The sequence below is a fragment of the Rhipicephalus sanguineus genome, chromosome 6 (genome assembly GCF_013339695.2).
Source record: "Rhipicephalus sanguineus isolate Rsan-2018 chromosome 6, BIME_Rsan_1.4, whole genome shotgun sequence".
Taxonomy (NCBI): domain Eukaryota; kingdom Metazoa; phylum Arthropoda; class Arachnida; order Ixodida; family Ixodidae; genus Rhipicephalus; species Rhipicephalus sanguineus.
In genome coordinates this window covers 162,690,791-162,713,221 of record NC_051181.1, presented here as the reverse complement: position 1 = coordinate 162,713,221, position 22,431 = coordinate 162,690,791, and the positions used below count along the sequence as shown (strand labels likewise).

The following is a 22,431-nucleotide window of genomic DNA, read 5'->3' as shown; positions in this document are numbered from 1 at the left end:
CGATCCAAATAAACACGGAGGCGTGGCGTTACATCCAGCCGCACGCGAATGGCCCATGTGAACCGCGACAGACATCATGGCCCTGCATTCACCAATCGCGTGCGGTCACGTGCGGCTGGATGTAATGCCACGCCTCCGTGTTTATTTTGGAACACGTACAAGATCGCACCACTGCTCGCTCCACGCTCCCGCTGTGAAGGCGCGAGGTATTTTCACGGGCAGTTCGTTTTGTGTCGGTTGCGCACTCCAGGAATAATTGCTGCGTTGTTGGGTGCGATAACACCTACAGGAATTCTCCGGGCACGTGTTTTTACCTGTTTCCATTTAGAGAATATGAACGGAATCGGCGTGAACGGTGGATCGCACTAGTTGGACGACAAAAGTGAGTGTTGTGAATAGATGGGGTATTTTTTTTTCTTTGCGAGTGAGAATTTATGAATGCTACATTGCACTACAGCAACGATGGGTCTAATTGGACACCCGGGCCGTACAGTAGAATATGCAGCAGGAACTTTGTAGGAAATGTCAAGAGGCGCACCCAGCATACAATCCATCGATATTTCCTGAGCGCTACATATTCACACAGATGGAAAGCGTTTTTTCATTCAGCGGCCGTGACAGTGCAATTGCTGGTATCGCCAGTTTCAAGCTGCCGCTGAGTTCGCTGCCGCGTTAGCCCGAGGGTGATAGGCTGTGACTGTTTAGTGAGCGAGGCGGCCCGCGTTACACGTGCGCAGTTTCGCTCATCGGGCTCGTCACCTCCGTTGTCTTACCCCAGCTCATGCATTTTATGTTGCCGCATTCGCCTGAGGATACACGAGGTCTGGCGAAAAGAAGCACACGCGCTAACGCTACGTTCTCTGGCAGCGGCTAACAATTTGACTTCTTTTGGAAGCAAACGGGAAAGAAAACGCCTCAAGCGAAGCAACAAACGGCGCAGTGGCTTGCCGCCGCCTGCGTCGTCTGCTCCCTTGTCCCGCCAAATCTGCTGCCGTGGCCGCTTTGGCGCTGGAGGCAGCGCGCGACTGTGGCGGGCGTCACCGTTGCCGTTCTTTGCTGTAATCTCACAGAAAATAATGCTGAAGCCTTTTTTTACCTATACTCTTTTATAAGCCTCATGTTTTGCGGCTGCGTAGTGTTTAAACAAATAATGTTCGTAGGCCATCCATATGGCGCACGTGTTATGGCAGCAGCAGCAGCAGCAGCAGCAGCAGCAGCAGCAGCAATAGCAGCATCGCCCGCAAGAGCGATGCGTAGAATAGCGCACTGTCAGCATCAACACTTCGTACAATATATAGTGCAAGCAGCTGGCGTTTCGCCAAAGTGCCTCCACTTTGCTCTTGGTTCGTTTCACTCGACGTGCAGATATTTTCTGCTTCATATCGGCATAGCAACAAAACAGCTCTTTCCAGCGTACACGGTAGTTTTTGGCGTTATTGATTTCTTTATTTTGATCCTAGGACGGTGCTACTCGTCTATGGTGCTCAGAAATTAAAACATGTATAAGGTGGCATCCACTTCTGAGAATACATAACTTCCTCGAAAGTATTGCATGTTCCTGTTCCCTCCGCAACACTACGTTTAGATGCTCTTTCTTCAATTATTTCTATCCTTACGGGCTGTGTCAACCATTGCATGGTTCTGCAAAAAAGCTTGGCTCAAAATGTGCTTCTCTACCACGATAAGACCATTCAAACGAACAAAAAAAACACACCTATAGGAGTGCTTTGGCAAGGATTGAGAGAGAGAGAAAGCTCTGTAATAAAAAACAGAGAATTCTGCCGGCGTATATAAAGGCGCCTACGTGCTATACTCTGTATAGAGGTGGAGACTGAGGACAGAAAGGCCCTAGGAGGAGGAGGGCAGAGAAAAAAAAAAGAAACTATTATGATCGTGGTATGTGCATGTCACAACGTAATGGTGATGATGTAAGTCACACTACAGTTTATATCAATTCGGTTAATGTCCTCGAGGAACCTGAACAGAAATTTTAAAATCTGATGATGCTGAGAAGGAGAAGACGTTCGTCCAAGTATTTTTCCGAGATCTAGCGGTAGAATATGTTAGCAACGATTGATGACAGACGTTCTTGTTGGTGCGGCATATCTTTGGAGTGTTTATCGCAGAAGCTTTTTACAGAAGGGAAACAGTACTTCTCATTTCACATATCATAATTAAAACATCTATAATACATTTTCTGCCCGCAAACAAGCGCTGCCACGAAAAAAAATTGAGATGGCAATGTACGTGCACTAAGGCCCAATTGGGGCCGCCTACAATGACTTTACTTTTCCTTCTTCGTTTTTACATGGTGATCTGGGTATTGCGTGCCTACAACATCGCAAACTCAAGTCCCAGAAAAAAAGGCTCTTCGTTCTCCTATATTTCTTTTCTTTTTGCCTAGTTAGCCAGACGCGAGGCCAACACTGGCGTGGGCCCATTGCGTCGCGACGCGAGACACCTCACCGCAAGAGGCCTCGCGATGCGGAATTGTATACTTAAACACGCCTACTGTCCTCTTTTGTCAGGCGCGCGGCAGTAGCTACAGACATGGGTAAGGTCACACGCTACCTGAATCCCAACGGGCTCAGGTGATACAACAGCGCTCAAAACAAAAGGTCTCGCGTAGGCTTGCCAGCGATACCCGTATCCAAAGCGTTACATATAGATAAGCACAACGTGTAATTGATCAGCAGACCCTGAAGAGGTGCGGACGGACGAGGCGGATGTGAAAGCTGCAGACATTTGTACGCTCACAGCCACATGTCTGGTGCGGAAGAAGAAGCGTGGATTTCATAGGACTGACGACGTATTTGCTTTTAGGACACTCAAACCGAGGACCTGCGGAGCCCTATAGCCAAGGTATGTTCTCGTTATCTCACGTGATACCCCCACCAATGTTATTTTTTCAAGAAAGCGTTCACGTATCGAACTGTTTTATGGAAGATAAAAACTTAGGCTTGCGGGTAAGGCATACTTTACTCAACAGCCCAGAAAAGAAAGGACGAATGAGCAGAAAGAAAGAGAGAAAGGGAAGGGGAATATTTAGTGAATCCACAAGTGGTTTGCTGAGAGCCACGTCCAGCATGTGACTACAGATAATTATGATAAAGAATGAAATTATATGCTCAGTGCACGAAACTAAATCAAAGTGCACAAAAAATTCAAAGCTTCTTGTTGGGACCAGTGTGTCTGTGAAGAAATATGTACGCTGAGCGGAATACAGAGGCTGCCAAAACCCAAAGACATGTTGTTTATGCGATGGATTTCGTTTATGAATATCCGGCACAAGGTCTTTCTTGAAATGTAAATATTCTGCAAGCGTAGGTTATGAGGGCTTTGTCTTGCCTCGCGCTACCCGTAGGACGAATATGTTACGTTGTTTTTAGTTTAAAGACAACGTGCAGCAGTGCATGTAGACTTTGCTTCTTATTGGTCGTACAATTGGTCGTACCTTTCCTGTGCTCTGAAGTGAATTATGCTTTGCGAATGCTGTTTGAACACCGGTATATTTTCATTGCGTTACCTGATCTGTGAGAAACTTGGACTCTTGATGTGTCTACGACGAAATCTGCGTAATGTGTCGCTCATTGTGAAAGAAGACATTTACAATATTCTCGCTTATGTTTCTGGAGATGCGTGCTCCGTCACATAATCATCGTGAATGACAGCTCTGCAAATTCTACAAGTTACAGAAAAACAGAGAGGAAAGGGAAATAGACACAGGAAACTAAATCCCGAAGTTCGCACAGTACAAGTGTCCCTGAGGATGTGAAAACAACTGCACTCGGAAGCTCCACGTCACAAACACAACATTTTCGAACACGTAAGCGAGACTGCGTGTGCATCACACTACACGTACATCATTTGCCGTACGTGAAACAGTCACGCACTGAATTGCGTCTGCATATGCATCATCATGAAAAAGAAAACCCTTGCATTTTGCAGGAAACAAATATTCGAATCAACGTCGTTGTAAGTGTATCTGTGCAACAACTTGATATGCGGAATTCCGGAGCATTCCAGTAACATCGCACCATGTTTTCTTGCATATCGCGAGTTTTTGTTTCGCTCACTATGCGTATTATACGGGCTCATTTAAGAACGATACGTTCAACAAATACAAAAAGCAGAATTTTTGGAAAACAGATACATTTTTGTCCGGTTTAAATCGACTTTAAATAGCTGCCAAGTTTCCGCGGCTATTCATAAGCTACGACGAGCAAATATACTTAAAGGAGCCCTAAGGCGAAAACGATTTCTCTGGTATTAATAAAGTACGCTTTAGCAATATTGAAAGCAAAACTCTTGCCACAAGAAGACGCTTGGTAGGTGAGGAAAAACGCAAAAAGAAAATGCAGCTTGCGACAACACCTTGGAGTTCTCGCACATATTCGCTGTGAAATCACAGATTTTGGCAGCGTCTGCTAGTGCCTACGCCGTTGTTAATCGGTAAAAATGGAATACATTATCCTCTGAGGGGGCCAGATGCCTACCGTATTAAGGTTCAAGAAATGTTGTTAGAAAACACTCTGATATTTCCGATGTCACGTTGACAACCGTGGGCAGAGGTTAATGCGCGAAATGTAATACTGAAACGCTGACCTTAATTTTTTTATTTTATAACCAAGTACATGATGGAAAACTAATAACAGCAGAGCTTTCAAGGGTCAATTTCTCGGTCTAAATTGATTCAATGTTTCCATTAAGCGTTCCGTTAACGCGAAATAAACATTATTACACCCTTAGGGTAGTTTCTCCATCATACAAAATACTCAAAGCCTCGACAGCATTCACATGCAAATCTCATGTGAAATAATCAACGGGAGAAAGAGTCTACTATTATGTTGCGTAGCACAAGATCTGAAGTCTATGTCTGCTGTAATGAATGCATACGTCACACTCGACTTTGAATAGACAGCCGTCGCTACAGGCAAGCCCTTCTGCCATGGTGCTCAACGGTTGTCCTTCAGGTTCCGGAAATTCATGAAAAACGCTAATGTGGATCCGGACGGTCATAGCCGAGCAATCCGTCTGTAAGAAAACACACACAAAAAAGCCATAGACGCGTTGTGCCCTTCATTCTCTCTCCCACTTTCTGCAAGAATCCTCGCCTCTCTGACGCAAATCCCGCCTACAAACTTCAGCTGTTCGACGGCGTGCATGTATACAACCGCTTTCGGCATAAATACTTCATTTATCGTTCAGGAATAATCACAGCCCGTTGGGAGCTACCTAAGGTCCATACAGCGTGACCTCGCGCGCCGCATCGAAGCAATCCACCGCGCTGCGCGTAGTCTATTGTTCGAACTTTTTACTTTAATTTCGCACGTGCTACCTGTTTCAGTAGCTGTTGGCAAGCAGCTTCTGGTTTCCCATCGCGCACTTCCCGCTTCTCTGTATTTTCTTTTTTTTTCTTCCTAGCACGCAGTCCACGGCTGCAGCTCGTCGCTGCCAGGCAACGTGAGAAACCATTTCTTTCCCGCTTACAAAAGAGCAGCTGAGCCTCGGCAATTTTGCCACGGACGCAACAGCAGGTGAGTGCACTAACTTGACAACGCAATACTTGCCGTACTAGACGCACACAATGTCGCGTGCCGGTAATTTTACGATTTAAGTCCAAATGAATAGTTACAGCTGATGTGCAATGCTTCTTTTTTTTTTTTATCAAACTGCATCTCAAAGCCAGAGAAAAATAGCCGCGCAGAATCTCATCCGACAGTTGTCTAAGTGATGCGTAAGCGTAGAGTGTAAATGTAGGTCGCGCCCTTAGATATAATTTCCGGGTGGCATCGCCATAGCGTCTGTCATCTTCCTGGCGTTCGTCAGCGTCTGGAACAGCTCCATGGTAGGCGTATCCCTCGGCCACCGAAATCCATTTTTGACATCAAGAGTTCGCATAACTGGAATTTTCCTATGTCTACAATCCTCCATGTCAGCTTTAAATGTTTTCCTATAGGGTGGACTCTCGTTCCAACACCAAAAAATTCAACAAAGGCTTCAGAGAAAGTGTTTTTCCGCATTTTTTTGCACTCCGCGTACAACTCATTCATATAGTTCAGATATATCAACATTCTCCGAGGGTAGATGCGTATAGCGCAGTGAATAAGACACTTGCTTTGGACACGTGGATACTTGGCTTCAAACCCAGCCTTACCAAGAAGATTTCTTTCACTTTTTGCATTTCATTTCGTCTTGCGTGACAGAGAGGCAGACGGGAGGACAGTTTTCTCGTTTTATTTTAGTTCCGAATATAAAAACGCAACGCTTAATCCAAATTATGCGTAGAACAGAGACATTTTAGTCTATTTATCTGCACAGGAAATCCCCAAGAAAAAGCAGCAATATGGCAACCCCGAATTTGTAGGACGGTAGCTTCTTTGTTTTACATGTTTCTGTTTCGAGACTTTTACGTGGTGCTTTTAGAGAACATAAACAATACAGGGATACTAAACAGAAAAACAATTTTTCTCGTATCAGTAAATTACTCTCTCTCAATACCAAAATCCTTACGCATGCCGCGAGAAGACGCTTGCTAAGCGAGAAAGCGCGCAAAAACGAAATGCGGCTGGCGACGCCACTTTCAAATTCTCGCACCAATCGCCGTGAAGTCATACGATTTGACGGCGTCTACTAGGAACTACGTAGTTACTAATCGGTAAAAATTAAGTACATTGTCGTCTGAGGAGGCCAGAGTCTTAAGATACCAAGGTTCAATTAATTTCGTTGAGCCAATGTCGCCAAAATACGAAAAATACACTTTGAAATCAGTGACGTCAGGCGCAGAAATTTTGGCGCGAAATCTAATGCTATCTTCGACAAATCGCACCGGTGTGCACCAGGTTGCCCAGGCGCTGCGATCATTGGCCGAAACGGCGCTCCAGTGAGATTTGATGAAGATGCCATAAACATGAAACTTTCATTGAAAAAGTTACACCAACCAACGAATTATAAAAGTAAAAACTTCTTTTTTACTTTTATAATTCGTTGGTTGGTGTAACTTTTTCAATGATATTTTCTTCCCAACCAGACAGAACGCTGTCAAATGTTCACCTTTAAGACATGAAACTTTGACTTTGATTTTCTCCTCTATTAATATGCCTATGATGGTGAAATTAAAGACATTAGTGTTTTCAGAGTGCAGTTTATCATTTTAAACCAATTAATTGCTTCACTTTAGTATCCCTTTAGTGTTACTTTGCCTAAAAATAATTTTTCTAGGCAATTAAACACTTTTGAAATGTCTGCATTGCTAATGCGTCATAACCATGTGGGAGGGTTGGTCGTCTGTCCTCATCTCAAATCTGCAGCTTTTCTTGATATGGATGATATCATAATAACCAAGGGCGTAGCCAGAAATTTCTTTCGGGGGGGGGGGGTTCAACCATACTTTATGTATGTTCGTGCGTGCGTTTGTATGTGCGCGTGTATATATATACGCAAGCAAAACTGAAAAATTTCGAGGGGGGGGGGGTGTCTGAACTCCCCCTGGCTACGCCCCTGATAATAACGGCATGTAACAACCCAGGATTTCATTTCGCGTAAAAAATAATGATCTACTGCGAAGCTTTATGGGCATAAAGATGCCGGCTTTTAAATGCGAAGCATTTCTTAGCGAACTTCTGCGACTTTGAGCGTATCTATCTATCTATCTATCTAGCCGCCTACGACTTTGTGCTCTCCTGGCCGTTTCGTTAATCGGATGTATACCAAAATTGGTGTGTCATAACATGGCCTTATTACGAACGTAATGACAGGTCATATCATGAAAATCATGACACGCATGTCATGAACAGCATGATTTACATTCCACGACCTTAGGCTCTTGCGGCCGTTCCGTTAATTTCATATACACCAAAATTGGTACGACGTGACAAGAATTCATGACGAACATAATGTCTGGTCCTAACATGCAAATCATGACGCGCATGTCATGTGCAGCATGATTTACATGACATGGTCTCTGGGCGCTCGCGGCCGTTTAAATGAAGGGATATATACGAAAACTGGTATGACGAGACATTTCTGTATGAAGAACATAACTGACTCTTGGTAACATGAAAATCATGACATGTATGTCATGTATGACATGATTTACATGCCACGCTCATGGCGCACTCGCGGTCGTTTCGCTAGATTGATATACACCAAAATTTGTATTGTGCTATGTGACTGTATGAAGAACATGAATAACAGGTCGTAGCATGAAAACCATGACATCCATGACATGTATGTCATGGTTTACATGCCACGCTCATGGTGCATTTGCGGCCGTTTCGCTTGCATGATATACACCAAAATTGGTATTGCGCGACACGACCGTATGAGGAACGTAAGTGAGAGGTGGTAACATGAAAATCATGACGTGCAAGTCATGTACAACCTGATTTACATGCCACGCTCATGGTGCGCTAGCGGCCGTTTCAGTAGATTGATATACACCAAAATTGGTATTGCGCGAAGTGATTGTATGAAGAACATGAATAACAGGTGCTGGCATGAAAACCATGACATATATGACATGTATGTCATGATTTACATGCCTCGCTTATGGTGCACTTGCGGCCGTTTCGCTGGCATAATATGCGCCAAAATTGGTATTGCGTGACACGACCGTATGACGAACGTAAGTGAGAGGTGGTAACATCAAAATCATGACATGCAAGTCATGTACAACCTGATTTACATGCCACGCTCATGGTGCGCTAGCGGCCGTTTCAGTAGATTGATATACACCAAAATTGGTATTGCGCTAAGTGACTGTATGAAGAACATGAATAACAGTTGGTAAAATGAAAACCATGACATGCATGTCATGTATGTCATGATTTACATGCCACGCTCATGATGCATTCGCGGCCGCTTCGCTAGCTTGATGTACACCAAAATTGGCATTGCGCGCAGCGACTGTATGACGAACGTAAATGAGACATGGTAACATGAAAATCATGACATGCATGACATGTACGACATGATTTACATGTCATGGTCATGGCGCATTCGTGGCCGTTTCGCTTGCGTGATATACACCAAAATTGGTATTGCGCGACGCGACTGCATGACTAACGTAAATGAGAGGTGGTAACATGGAAGCATGGCGTGCAGGTCATGTACGACATGATTTGCAAGCCACACTCATGATACATTCGCGGCCGTTTTCCTAGCTTGATATATACCAAAATTGGTATTGCGCGACGCGACTGTATGACGAACATGAATAACAGGTGGTAACATGAAAACCGTGACATGATGTCATGTATGTCATGATTTACTTGCCGCGCTCATGGTGCATTCGCGGCCGTTTCGCTAGCTTGATATACACCAAAATTGGTATTGCGCGAAGCGACTGTATGACGAACGTAAATGAAAGGTGTTAACATGAAAATCATGACATGCATGTCATGTATGGCATGATTTATATGCTATACTCGTGGTGCACTCGCGGCCATTTCGCTCGCTTGATATACACCAAAATTGAGATTGCGCGATGTGACTGTATGACGAACATAAATGAGAGGTCTTAACATGCGAATCATGTTATGCATGTCATGTACGGTATGATTTACATGCCACTGTCATGGTGTGCTTCCGGCCGTTTTGTTAACTGAATATATACCGAAATTGGTATGGCACGACTCGAGTGCGTGATGAACATAAGCGACAGGTCATGCATTGTATATACCAGAATATGCGTTTCATTGGCATGGTGTATACTAGATTGTGCATGCACGCGTGCATGGCAAACATGCGATATATGGTGGACTAGATGCCATGGCATGGATGATTTCATTTGGCTCAAAGAGAAACAAGGCGATGTATGCAGCTCTTTGCTGGCTGCTTCGCATTACATCGATTCCCACAGTGCGTGGGATCTGCCGAATTTTTTTTGCGAACCAAATAGAAAACTGAACATGCGTTCTCAGATGACGCGTGCCACGCACTGAGACAACAAATTGCTGGAGTCACGGAAACACGAGCCAAGCTTCGGGAATTCGTGTCGCTGAAACCCGATACGGCGCTGCTCAGACACGCAAGCACTGTCTGCCTTATTGCGTAGCACTGCGCGCCTCTTTCCGTGTCTCTCCAGAAAACGTGCATGTGTATCAGCAAGAGTGGGCAGCTGCAGCCATGCATATCACATCGTTGACGGCACAAAGAATTACTGTCCTTGTAATATAACATTGTCGGAACTCGAGGTAGTCGGTGCTTATTCATAGTTAAGCATAGCGCGATACTAAGCAAAACAAGGAAGACGACCTAAGACAATCACTGAGACCGCCAACAAGTTCTTATATTCTAGAAGAACTTGTTTTTGGGCGAGTTGGTGCCTTAGATTGCTGAACATAACGTAACTGGCGCGAAGCTAGAAACATGAAAAAGGGCCGGAGGAAAGAGACAGAAGAGCGCCAAGAGCGCCAATATTCGTCGTGCGAAGATTTTCCTTGATGAAAAATATACTACGAAACCGTATTTAATGTTGACATCTTGCTAATCCCCAATTTCTTGCTAGTAATTCTTTCTATCGTGTGATTTCTCAATATCGACACTGGTTCACTGTATTAGGAACAGTATGCATTACAGTCTACCTGTTCAGAAGGAAACCCATGCAAAGCCTATCTGTGTTCTAACCTTTATATATTTAAAGCTGTAAAGAATGTACTTAACGATAGGCTTTTGTTTTGCCATTGTTGGTACCTGTGAAGTGCCAATGAAGCTTCTTAAAATCTGAATGCGCACGTATGTACGCAGGTGCCGGGGCTCAGAACCTTCTGGTGTCAATCATCGTGTCGCGATGCTGGAAGTTGCAGAAATCTCACGGCGAATGTCAGGATCCAAGAACGCTCCAGGATACATCAATCGTGCATTCATCATCGACCCTTCAGATGAAGGCAAGAAAGACATCGAAAACTGCAGCGCAGACGACGACAAAGAGAAGGAAGCCTCAGCGGCGCCCAAAGGGGTGCTGGCAATAATCCGCCAGAGCCGATGGATGCTACCTTTAGTCTACACTCACATATGGATGTCGGCTTCCTTTTCAATCATGCAACCGTACTTCCCACCTTTGGTAAGTGTCTCTCTTCAGGGGACTGACAACCAACCTTTAATGGTACCTGTTTTCTTCAGTGCAACCGATAACTTACCTTGTCAAAATGGCTGACTGGGCTAGTTGGTGATTCATTCTGCTTGCTTGAAATGCGAACGCTTAACGTAGACAAGGACGTGAAGAAATAACACACGGACAAGCGCCTGTCCGTGTGTTATTTCTTTACGTCCTTGTCTACGTTAAGCGCTCGCATTTCAAGCAAGCAGAAAGGATAACTTACCGGCTCTACTCATGGAACGGTAACGCGGAAAACACCACGAAACATCTTAATAGCGAAGCTGTTAGTCAAACCATAAAGACGGCAGTGGTGTTGCAGGAAACTCGCCGCGCCGTTGCCTAGTAACTGCCGAGCAAAGCACGCGCTCTGCGATAGAGACTGCCGCGCACAGCACGCGCTCTGCGATGGAGACCGCCAAACCATGAAACCACAAAAAAACATGGCTGATCCCCCCGTTCCAGGAATCGGTATAACACGAAAGTGAAACGTGTCTACACAGAAGTAGGGATTATCGCGTAGTGATATATGAGAGCTTGTACAATGTCTATTCGTGTTTGGCAGCTATAGCGCCGATTGGCGTGGATGCACCCATGTTGACGCCTAGTTTGTAGACGTTTTAGCGTGAGCCGCAAACGCGTGCGTCCCGTTGGCCTCTGTCTCGCACCACCAAGGCACGACATTCGCCCGTCGAAATCGTGCCCTTTCTGCAACGTGTATTGCAGCAGTTTTGTTAGTCGGTGCTCTCGCAGTCGAAGTAGTCAGCGGCGGAGAAATACCATTCGTGCATGTGGAAGCTGCACTACCCGATGAGCCGGCGCACGCTGACACGAAGCGAAAGGTAAAGAACGTAACTGCGTCTAGGGTGTTGTTGTTGTAGTGGTTCGGAAGAAAAGGAAAAAGGCACCTAACTTCTGCAGCCCTTAAGGGAGCACGGCGCAGTGCCTTATAGGGGTGGGGGTAAGGGGGGATAAAAGAAAAGTAGAAAGAAATAGGAAAGGAAGTGATAGGACGTCGACAGGAGCGACGAAGAGAGAAGAAGACAGGAAAGATAGGGGAGCTGGTCACAGGAGTTCAGGACGGGACCACGATCAGCAAGAGGCACGATGCACGTCGGTGACGAGGCGGCGAAGGCCCCGTCGGTGAGAGCTGCACGGCCTGGCAGACGAGGCAACTGTCACGGGGCGTCGACGGCTAGAGGCACGAGTACGTCCTGGACGGGCGAACGGGGCATCACGGGAGGCGCGACCGTCCTGCGTGAAATCCTCCGAGCGACTCCCCTGCGTCTAGGGTGCCTCGGCGACGCCAGCGCGGCCATGCAGTCTCCCTCGCTGGTATCGAGACGCTTTAACCATGACCTCCGATGTCGCGCGCAATCTCGGAGTAAGCGCTAGTAAGTGTCGATCGTGACGCATTACTTCTTTTGAGTTCTCACAGACGGCGGCACCGCCCCGCGCCTCCCCGCCTACCTACACCGCCAGCGGAGAGCACCGTGCGAGAGAGAATGTGTGAAAGATAAAGGCGCGTTCGTGCAGCGTCCACCATCTGCCAGGTATCTTAGTTGGCTTAGCATCGGGCGCTTACCGTCGCGCCCGCAACGTCGTGGGTTCGATTCCCAGCGGCGGATCATATTCTTGTTTTTTTTTCTTTCTCACCCATTGGCGTCCATTTTATGAACGTCATATCCGGTAACGGAAGTACTTGGTGGACCCCGGCATAAAACACGTTTGTGTTAAAAATGAAACGAAAACTTGCTGCGCCTCTGCCTATAAACCGGCGAGCACGTGCTCTATCACAGCACGCGCTCTGTGATGGAGACCGCCGCGCATAGCGACCGATGGAGACGCCGGGTAAAGCGTCCCATTAGCAGTTAAAGCCATGGGAGGCAAAGATCACAGGCGGTGTGACGTCATGCAAAGCCGCGCTCTGCGATGGAGACCCCCGCGCATAGCAACCGATGGAGACGCCGCGCATAACGGCCCATGGCTCTTTAAAGCCACGGGCGCAAAAAGAGAGGAAATAAGACAGAAAGAAAGAGGAAGCAAGCATCGCGACCATATGCCGCACCACCTGACCAAGCCGCGCATGTGCGGTAGCTAAGCCACGCCCACCGACGGAGACATCGCGCGCAAAATCCGCTCGACAGTGCAAAGCCTGGCTGCGCCCGATCGTGCCGAGACAGCCACGGGGCGTCCTAAGAAATAGCGTACCCCGGGAAGGAAGCCACGCATCCCTAAGCTAGACATGTCGGTCGACGGGGAGTACGAGCGTCGACAGGCCCGTGTTTCACTGTGCCAAGCTTTGCGCGACTTAGTGCAATCTTCCCGAATTTTTATTGCGATAGCAATTATATGGACAGTATCGGCTGATTTTTGCCGTCGCCATGCACCGTATATATATATATATATATATATATATATATATATATATATATATATATATATATATAAGCCACAAAGAAAAATAATTCAGAAAAACTTTCCGCCGCGCGGAATCGAACGGGCGACCTCTCGCTTTGCAGCGCGCGGCGTTAGCAGTTAGGCTACCAACAGTACCGTCTTTCAGCCTGCTAACGGCGAGCTATTATTGCGATAGCAATTATATGGACAGTCTCGGCTGATTTTTGCCGTCGCCGTCGCCGCCGTCATGCTGCGTATATGTATAAGTATGTATATATACATCAATATCCCAAAGAAAAATAAATCAGAAAAATGTTTCCGAAGCGATGAATCGAACCAGTGACCTCTCACTTCGCAACGCGGTGCGCTAAGCACTACTCCACAAAGCGCAGATCCCTCAGGTAGCTAACGGCGTGCCTTATATACACACCCTTTACCGTTTGCAGTCCTCCGAGACGCCAGGCGCTAAAAAGCGTTTCTTCATTACCAGCGAGATGGCGCTAGGAGCGCGACGGGTGCACTTAAAGACGTCGGCCAGCTCTCTCGCTTCTTCTAATATTTGCGCAGGGAGAACCTTGTCCTTCCGCTGTCTGCTCGCGCGGGCGCTCGAACAAGCTACCGCAGTGTTCTTGATTCCCAGCAGATGGAGCTACGTGGTAGCTCTCACCGCGCGTCGCGTACGTGGAAGCTAAAAGCGTTTCAGATGTCGTGCACGTTACGTACGTGTACTTTTCACGTTTGCGTACGTGAAGTCCCTACGTACGTGAAATTAAAACTGTCTAGTAGCTGCCGGGTAGTGATGGACGCGCGGTAGTTGCAGCGCGTCCTTCACGCGCCGGTTTTCTTGCTATCGCATTCATTGCTTCGCCCTTGCGGCGAAACTGTGACTTTTTATATACACCATTTACTTCATCATGCTTTCTCAGTTACCACATAGATGGCGCGACGTGCGAGCCTGGCGCGCTTTAAAGATCGTCGCCCCGCTCCTGTGAACGCCGTTGCTCTTCGCCCTACAGGGCGTGGTCGCCTTCGTGCGCTTATCTCGAGGAAAGAAGGGGGCGGCCGGAAACGGCGATGCCTAATATACACACAACAATGCTAAGCCCGTATTTGGGTGCGTCTAAACAACGGCAGACTGCGTAAAGCAATCCGAGCAGGGCTGGGCAAAGATAGTTTAAAATTGTATCGCGATACAATACAAGATACTCAGGCCGGAATTATTGCAGATACAGATACAAGGTACTACCGCAAGAATTATATCCGATACGATACTTGCCAATTGTATCTTAAGATACTTCGATACAATCGCAAGGTTGTTATTATAGATACATACAACGTAGCAGCGAACGCCTATGCACGAAAACGTCTGCTTGAAAATTTCTTAAATCTGACCAATTTTGTTTTATTTGGATGAAATGTTTCTTAGTATCCCAAAATTTTTATCTTTCTTGTTCAAAGTATATTAGTTACCTATAGAAACAACTTATTGGGATTGTTCTGGCTGCTTAACATGACAGCTCTTTATACGCTGCGCTGTCAGTGGCTTTTGCTTGTCACTTTCGTAATTAATAATAGTCGCTGCTCTACTTGCCGATTAGCTGGCGGGTTGCCATCTAATCACAAGAGCTTCAATAAGAAGGATTCGCACGATGGCGCGAATAAAGGTGTGGAGTTCGCCCTGGTCCGTAAAACACCGCTCACGCAACACCAGATCACCGGTGTACACGAGCAACAACGCTGGTAACGTCATTTTTGCGACGCATCGTGTATACGTAAAGGATATAAAATTGCAAATATACGACGTATATTCTACCTATCTGCTGGCATAAAGCGTTCGTTATCGATATACTCACTAGCGTGCAATCTTTTAACAATCTTCCTTCAACGACAACCCAGAAACGTCTCAGACCTATTGCATGGTCACGCGGTAGCGACGATGGAAAAGGTGGCACTCAACTGACAGTCACGCTGTGCGCTGATAGCGGCAATCACAATTATCAGCCGTCGGTAATCTGATCATCGGCTGAACGCGTCGTCTTTTATGCATCAGCGATCAAACGGTCCAGCGTTATCGCTGCTGCTGGCGTAAGCTCCCGAGTGAACTAGACTACTCGCATCCTGCGCAGAGCGGTGCTAACAGTTTTTTGAGGGTTAAACCCGATCACACTAAAATAAAGAAATAAGAGTGCGGGTATATTTGCAGAAAGCGTCGCAGGACACCACCGCTATTCGCGCTATTGCCACCTACAGCTCCGATAACCTGGCGATTAGTAACAGTAAAAAGATTCAGGGAGGCGTAGAAAAAGGAAAGGAAATATAAGTAAATTAGAAAGGCCGTTCCCCATCAAACATTCACCCTGAATAAATATAGAAACACGATACAGGCGGCACCTCCAACAGCTATGATAATTAGGCATGAAGTATCGATCGTCAATTTACTTGTTAAGGTAAGACAATTGAAAATTAGTGCCTATGGAAAATCACCTGACCCCCGTATTCTCAAACAAGCCTCGACTCGAAGTTCCTCCTTCACTTGACGGAGTTGAGCACAGCGCCGCTGCTCATCTGAAAATGACGCCGCGCTTCGCGAGAATTGCTGCAGATTATCGCTGATATGCAGTGACTTGTTCTGTCTAGAGACGGCGCTCCCATGGACTTTCTTCAGTCAAGGTGAAATGTTCAGAGAAGGGGCGTTCTAGAATACGGGGCTGAAATGGCTCGGTGGGACGCTCAGGAGAAAAACGGGGCGTTTGGTTTAACAATGTTTTAGGAACTCACTTCCTATTATGTTTAAGATTGCTCCAATTAATTTCCATTATTGTAATGGAAACTAAATTTCGCTACTTTACTAAGTGGTAAGCAGAATATGTGGCACTGTATACTCAAGGCACGCCCACATAATTACATATCTGTTTTCAAAATCTCCTGGGCAGAACAGTAAACTCAAGCGAAATGTAAATGTAGAAAGAGAAGCAAAAATAACATATACAGTTAAGAGTAAGAATAACCGCGGCGTCCGCATTGTCGATGGAGGCGAAAATGCTTGAGGTCCGTGTACTTAGATTTAGGTGCACGTTAAACAACTCCAGGTGGTGGAAATGTCCGGAGCCCTCCACTGCAACGTCCCTCATAATCATATCGTGGTTTTGGGAGGTTAAATCCCGACAATTTTAAAGAGTAAGAATAAAGCAGAGCGCTTATCTTGGCAGCACGTTACGAAAGACTTACAGCAGTGACCAGACCGGAAAAAACCATACAGAGACTTTGGTAATGTACGGGATGCAAAATAATGACAGTCATGAAAAGCACTTGTGCTAACAATCAACACAGGATTTCAAAACTGTTCTGAATAAAAGATAGCAGGAAGAAAAAATTGGCCGCGTATCTGCGTGCTTCGCTGCAAATGTCGTCTAAAGACGATAGAAGAGGCGCTGCGTGAGATATGGACGCCATCTGGCAATACGTCGGGAAACATGAGTGCTGTGTCGCGGGCTGGTTGTCCCGGCGCAGCAGCAGGCGAAGACCAGCGGTGACCAACGCGACCGGCGGGGACGCCAGCCAGCCCGAACACGCGGTTTGGCGCGATGCGCTGAAGCAGAAGAAACGTCCGCACTCAACGAGTACTCTCCACACACTCTTTTATTTACACGTCGCCTGCGTAAAACAGGAATGCAGGAGCGGCGCCCCATGACATTCGTACAGTGCAATACAGAACCGAAACCGAAACACAACAATGAGCTCGCGCAAAGGGCACGGAGGAAGGCAAGTTTCAGCGCAGTAGCATTTTCAGCGCAGATTAGCCTACTAGTAGAAACAAGGGTCTTTAGAATTACGTATTTATGCATTTTCTATTAAAGGAACACACCACCTAATACTTATGTAGTGATGTTGCGCCTCAGGTTTGCGTGATATTTACTTTTTGATCGATAACGTTCACAAGTATGAACTGCCGTACCAGTTCAAGATGGCTGGCCCTTGGGCAAGTGCTTCAACTTTGGCCGAGTGTCTGAATCGGGTGACGTGCCGACAAACAGAAAGACAGACAGACCAAAATTTCTCCGTTTAAGTATCCCAAGAAAGACTATCGTCTTTAAAATCAGCAGTTGTTCCGTGTACGAATACAAGCGATGAGCGGAGCTCCTAGGAATGGGACGCAAACGACTATGCGCCGGATCTCGCTGTTGGCTTTCATGAAGGCGGTAGGGTGGGGAGCGGGTGGGGAGAGCGTCTGCTGCGCTCGTTGGCGGGAATGATTGAGCGAACGAGTGTGCGGCGCGCGCAGCGCAGGGAGAGGGAGACAGGTGGGAGAGGGGTGCGAGCGGTGATGCGATGGAGAGCTTCGACGGCGGCGACAAAACGCCGCGCGCTTCATTGCCTTTTTGCGCCGGCGCCGGGGAGGGGGGGGGGAGGGGAGTGTCTGCTACTACCTTCGACAAAGCACCCGTAGTGCGCTAGAGTGATGGTCGTCATTTCAGAATCCACGATAAAGGTGGTGAAAGTGAAGACGACCATTAAAACCAGTTGTGCACAGAGCTTATTTTTTTTAACCTCGAATTTCTGGTGCGCTAGAACCAAACCACTCAAGACCTAAACATTTCCTCTTAAATCACCCGCCACTGCAACCTAAAGCGATGCTTAAGAGAAGGGAGCTTCGACGGCGACGGCAGGGTGCAGGTCTAAGGAGCGCTCCAAAAAGGATACGGTACGCCAAGATATCTTCAATTAGGTAAGCACTCGCTCTATTAGATCTAGCACCATGTACCGGTCATGTAAATCAAACTTATATCCACGAGATCCTTCAAATCGTTGATATGTGAAAGTCACGAGACGCAAAGCAACGCCATTCTTGAATGCTTCAGATTTCGTAACGAAGCATCACGCAGGAGAGTGACAAGCCATCACAATTCGCGCGATATACGCAGCACCCATTGGGTTCTGCGGCGCAGGACAGCGACTAAGAGCGAGTGTGATGGCACTGAGACGAGTAAAAATTTTAAAAATCGAGAAAGAATGGCACGTAGGCTCTTGTAGACGTTAGCGCACTTGCTCCTGTCGAAACTGCGCGAGGGTTGCCACGTTACTCTGCACCTCCAATAGGGGCGCGCAGAGCTCATCGCCTGCCATCGCTGGAGGACTCTGGCGGAAATATAAAATCATGTCACTGCCGTTAGTTATATTCAAGTGGCTTAGTGGCGCCAGTACCAGCTTGAGAAGCAGAGTTCAGCCAATGATTATCGTTTCGCACGGTGGTGTTGCGATAGCAGTATCTTGTATCTTAAAATACACGATACATTATCACATGCATCTGAAATAGAGATACTGTTACACGTCTTGCGAGACGTATCTCGATCCAGAGTCAAGATACCCAGAGAGTATCTAAGATAGTATCTAAGATAGTATCTAAGATACATGCATCTTCGATACTGCCCAGCACTGCTTTCATGCGATGCCAAATCTTGTACACCAGGTAGCGCGACATGCCGTTTCTTGCGACTTTCACACGCAATTTAAGAACACCAATCCTATTAAAATCGCGAAAAGAATGCTCGCTCCTATCACTATAATTAATTATCTTTCCATTCCCGCTAGGATAATAACCACACGCTCTGGCCGGTTGCCAGTCCCTTTAGTATCAATTAGAGCGCTTCACTTTATGCTGAAGAGACGTAATGGGCCGAATATTGCGACTCAGAAACAACTAAGAACATCTTCTTTGTGTCACTAAGGGTCTGCCGAATAGCACAGGCGTATGTTCGTTTAATCTTCTACACCTCATTGTTACGAGAAGTACGACGATAATTCCGTACTATGGACCATAGCAAGAGAAGGACAAAGGGAGATTGAGGTTGACAACGCGAACGCAATCTAAATGCCACGAAGGAAATTGCACGACTGCCTAATATGTGAAGAACAGGCATTGCTTAATGCTTCCTTACGTGCTTTTCTTTCATAATATGTTGTTCTCTTCTATGGCGTTTTTAATTTTTTTTTTCACAGCACGAAACACCTTTTGAAAATCTGGGCTTCTTGGTGCAAGGTAGTAAGACAAACGAGCACACAATTACAACGAAGACGCAGAAAAACCAACGCTACAGCGATGATGTCATGTCGTAAGACAATACCACTAGCCCTGCCATATTGTCTTTCTGTTTTCTCGTTGTTATCAACAACGCTCGAACACAGCAGCAGGTGCTGCCGGGTTCGAGAGCAGTCAAGTGGCAACAAACTGACGCCTATTACAGTAAACTGCCAAAGGGCTTGACAAATCGGCTACGCAGTTTACTTTTGTTAAAGCGAATCTCTGAAGCAGTCGTTGGTGGGCTTCGCGTAGTCCTCGTAAGCGCAACCGAGCGAACGACTGGCACAGGGGAGGATGAAAGAGAGCGAACGCAGATAGCAGCGGAGAGTGAATGACAGTGGCTGCGAAGTGAGCGAGCAGAGGAGAGTAGGGCGAAAGGGTGAGAAGGAAAGTTGAGTGGGGCGCAAGACGTGTTCCACTCCACTACTGCGATCCGCTGCGAGATGGCGCCCTGTAGCGTGCGCCGTTAGAGTCACTGTATATGCTACCTAAAGGTAGCATATACAGTAACTCTATGCGCCGTCTCCGGGTCACCCATAAAGTCCTCACTAAGTCAAGCGCCTAGCGCGTCTACAGATGCAGTATATGATATTGGTGAAGGTGCTCATCGCTTACCGTAGTAATGCTTTAGTCATAAATAATAATAAAGAGAGAAATCAGACTTACTCCAATAATTGACTTGTCCCAATTTGAGAACGTGACCAAGTAAGAAACTTAAGTTGCAAGGTCACATTAGAAAGTGGTAACTCGTTAAGGCATGCAATCGGCGTGTTGGAACGAATCCATAATGAAACTGTAACACACGGAATTCACACAAGGGAAAAAATACGAGACAGGACGAAGTGCTGTTACTTCCAAGAAATAGCTTTAATCGAAAAGAACCTCGCAAATATATATCCTCCTAGCTGAGGCAGGCGCGTGCAGTCACTGCAAAGTGTGTTGACATCATGAGATCATGTTGTGCGACATAGTCGGTGAATATAGTCGACCCGCCAACACAAGCTGTAACTTTGCCGGCCGAGCCAGTGTGTTCGGTGCCTCAGATGTGCTCCGCGCTATACGTTAGCATTCAGTGCACGTAAGGACCCCTGAGGGGCTGTGTAATTTTTCGGCTTCTATAATAAACCTGTCGTCCGGCTTTGTTGAAAGTAACTCGTGTATGTGGCCTCTCTTCTTCAACTTCTTGTTTTCATGGTCATCATTCTCAGCCTATGTCCACTGCATGCAGGACGAAGGCCTCTCCCAACGATCCCGTTGCGAGCTGGTTCCGCCTTATCCCTTCTTCATCTCGTCACTCTCTGCCAACCTCGACTGCGTATCTCATCCCTTGGTAGTCATTTTGTTGCTCTTACTGTCCACTGGTTGTCTGTTCAACCGGTGCGTCAAACAATGACAGGACGACAGGCATTACGGGGCCAGCCCAGGTCCATTTCTTTCGCCTACTTATGCTATATCATATGCATAACTTATGCTAAACACTGCAAAACCTCATTCTGCGACATTTTTTATTGTTTGTTTTCCCATGCTAAGGCTGCTGCCGCTGGTTGGAAGCCTGGAAATATGGATTCTTTTTCTCGGCCACTAAAGTTGCGATGTTACTAGGATCTGTGCTAAATGAACGCCTCGTAAGTATCATGAGATCTTTTCGGACTTTTCGGGCGGATTTTTCCCGCCACAAAAGTTTGCTTTTACAAGAATGTTATCTTACTTCTAGATGGCTATTGCATCACCGCGAAAGTGCTATTGTCAGGGCAGATTGGTTTTCTGCTATTTACTATTCTGCCGGGTAAGTGCCGCCTTTTTTTTTTTGCGCACGTATGCCAGCTGGTTACTTGCAGATCTGATCTCTGTCCGCTAAGTAAATGCGTCCGCAAAAAAAGTGGCGCAAATGTGTATATATATTATATATATATATATATATATATTATATAATATATATATATATATATATATTATATATATATATATATATATTATATATATATATATATATATGTGTGACCAGCTCGATCAGCAAAATAAGTGCGAATACGCTGATGTTCATTAGATGTTTCTTATTAAGGGCACGGCGATATACAGAATTCCGTGAGCATTGTATATATTTTGTCCTTACATGAAGTGTGAACGTGTACAGACCTATGTGCACGCTATATACGCATACTTGCGAGTGTTCCCCGCTTCCGAAAAGCCTTTCGTAAGAGAACTTTTAAAGAGCAGAAACGAAGTACAAGAGTGAAAGCAAGTTCTTTCCGTTTCAAAAGGCATTGTAGTACACGATCTTTATGAAATATTACGGGCTACTTCTGACGTGCAGCAACTGTTTTTTTATGCTTGGCTTTAAAATGCGAAGTTAATAAATAATCCCTGCTCATCTACCGTTATTTGTTTATGTCGAGGGTTTGGGGCAAACTATTGACAATGAAGTACGAACCCGATTGCTGGACTGATATGGCATCTTTTTTTTTTAAATTACCGGTGAACATAACCAAGCTTTACAAGCATGTTTCTGGGGGTAAGTCGTGGGAAGCTATTTCTAACAAGTGTACACATTGGGGAACGAGGCTGAAGTTAAAGAAAAGCAGTACCTTTATGCGTTCTAACTAGAAAGTACTAGTATATTAATGTGACGGTTTAACGCAAATTGCATATTGATTAGAAATATGCTAGGGGCTTTCGAGTTGCACTTAGAAACTAACTTCACCAGCGTACGTTTCTACTATTAGCTGCTTGGTGCTGTTAGATAAAGGTCCCGGCCTTTTTCGGTGCCGAGGCCCATGCTCATTTTTTGTTCTAAATTTTATTTCGAAGCGTGATCTTCATTCTAATATAATTAAAAATAAAGCCTATATTTATA

General features: G+C 46.0%; 1 protein-coding gene and 1 long non-coding RNA gene across 2 annotated transcripts in view; both read left to right on the top strand.

Moving 5' to 3' along the window:
* The window catches only part of LOC119397680 (uncharacterized), a 29,515-nt gene extending 28,286 nt beyond the window's left edge, over positions 1-1,229 (top strand). The window contains exon 9 of the mRNA XM_049416658.1: positions 1,161-1,229. Within this exon, the coding sequence (XP_049272615.1) occupies positions 1,161-1,229 (69 nt within the window). The remainder of the gene's footprint in view (positions 1-1,160) is intronic.
* Positions 1,230-5,236: 4,007 nt separating this feature from the next.
* LOC119397679 (uncharacterized) lies at positions 5,237-21,358 on the top strand. Its single transcript, XR_007416659.1, has 4 exons — positions 5,237-5,537; positions 10,750-11,065; positions 21,108-21,202; positions 21,292-21,358. It is a non-coding gene; the product is annotated as an uncharacterized LOC119397679 (long non-coding RNA).
* The last annotated feature ends 1,073 nt before the right edge of the window (positions 21,359-22,431 follow it).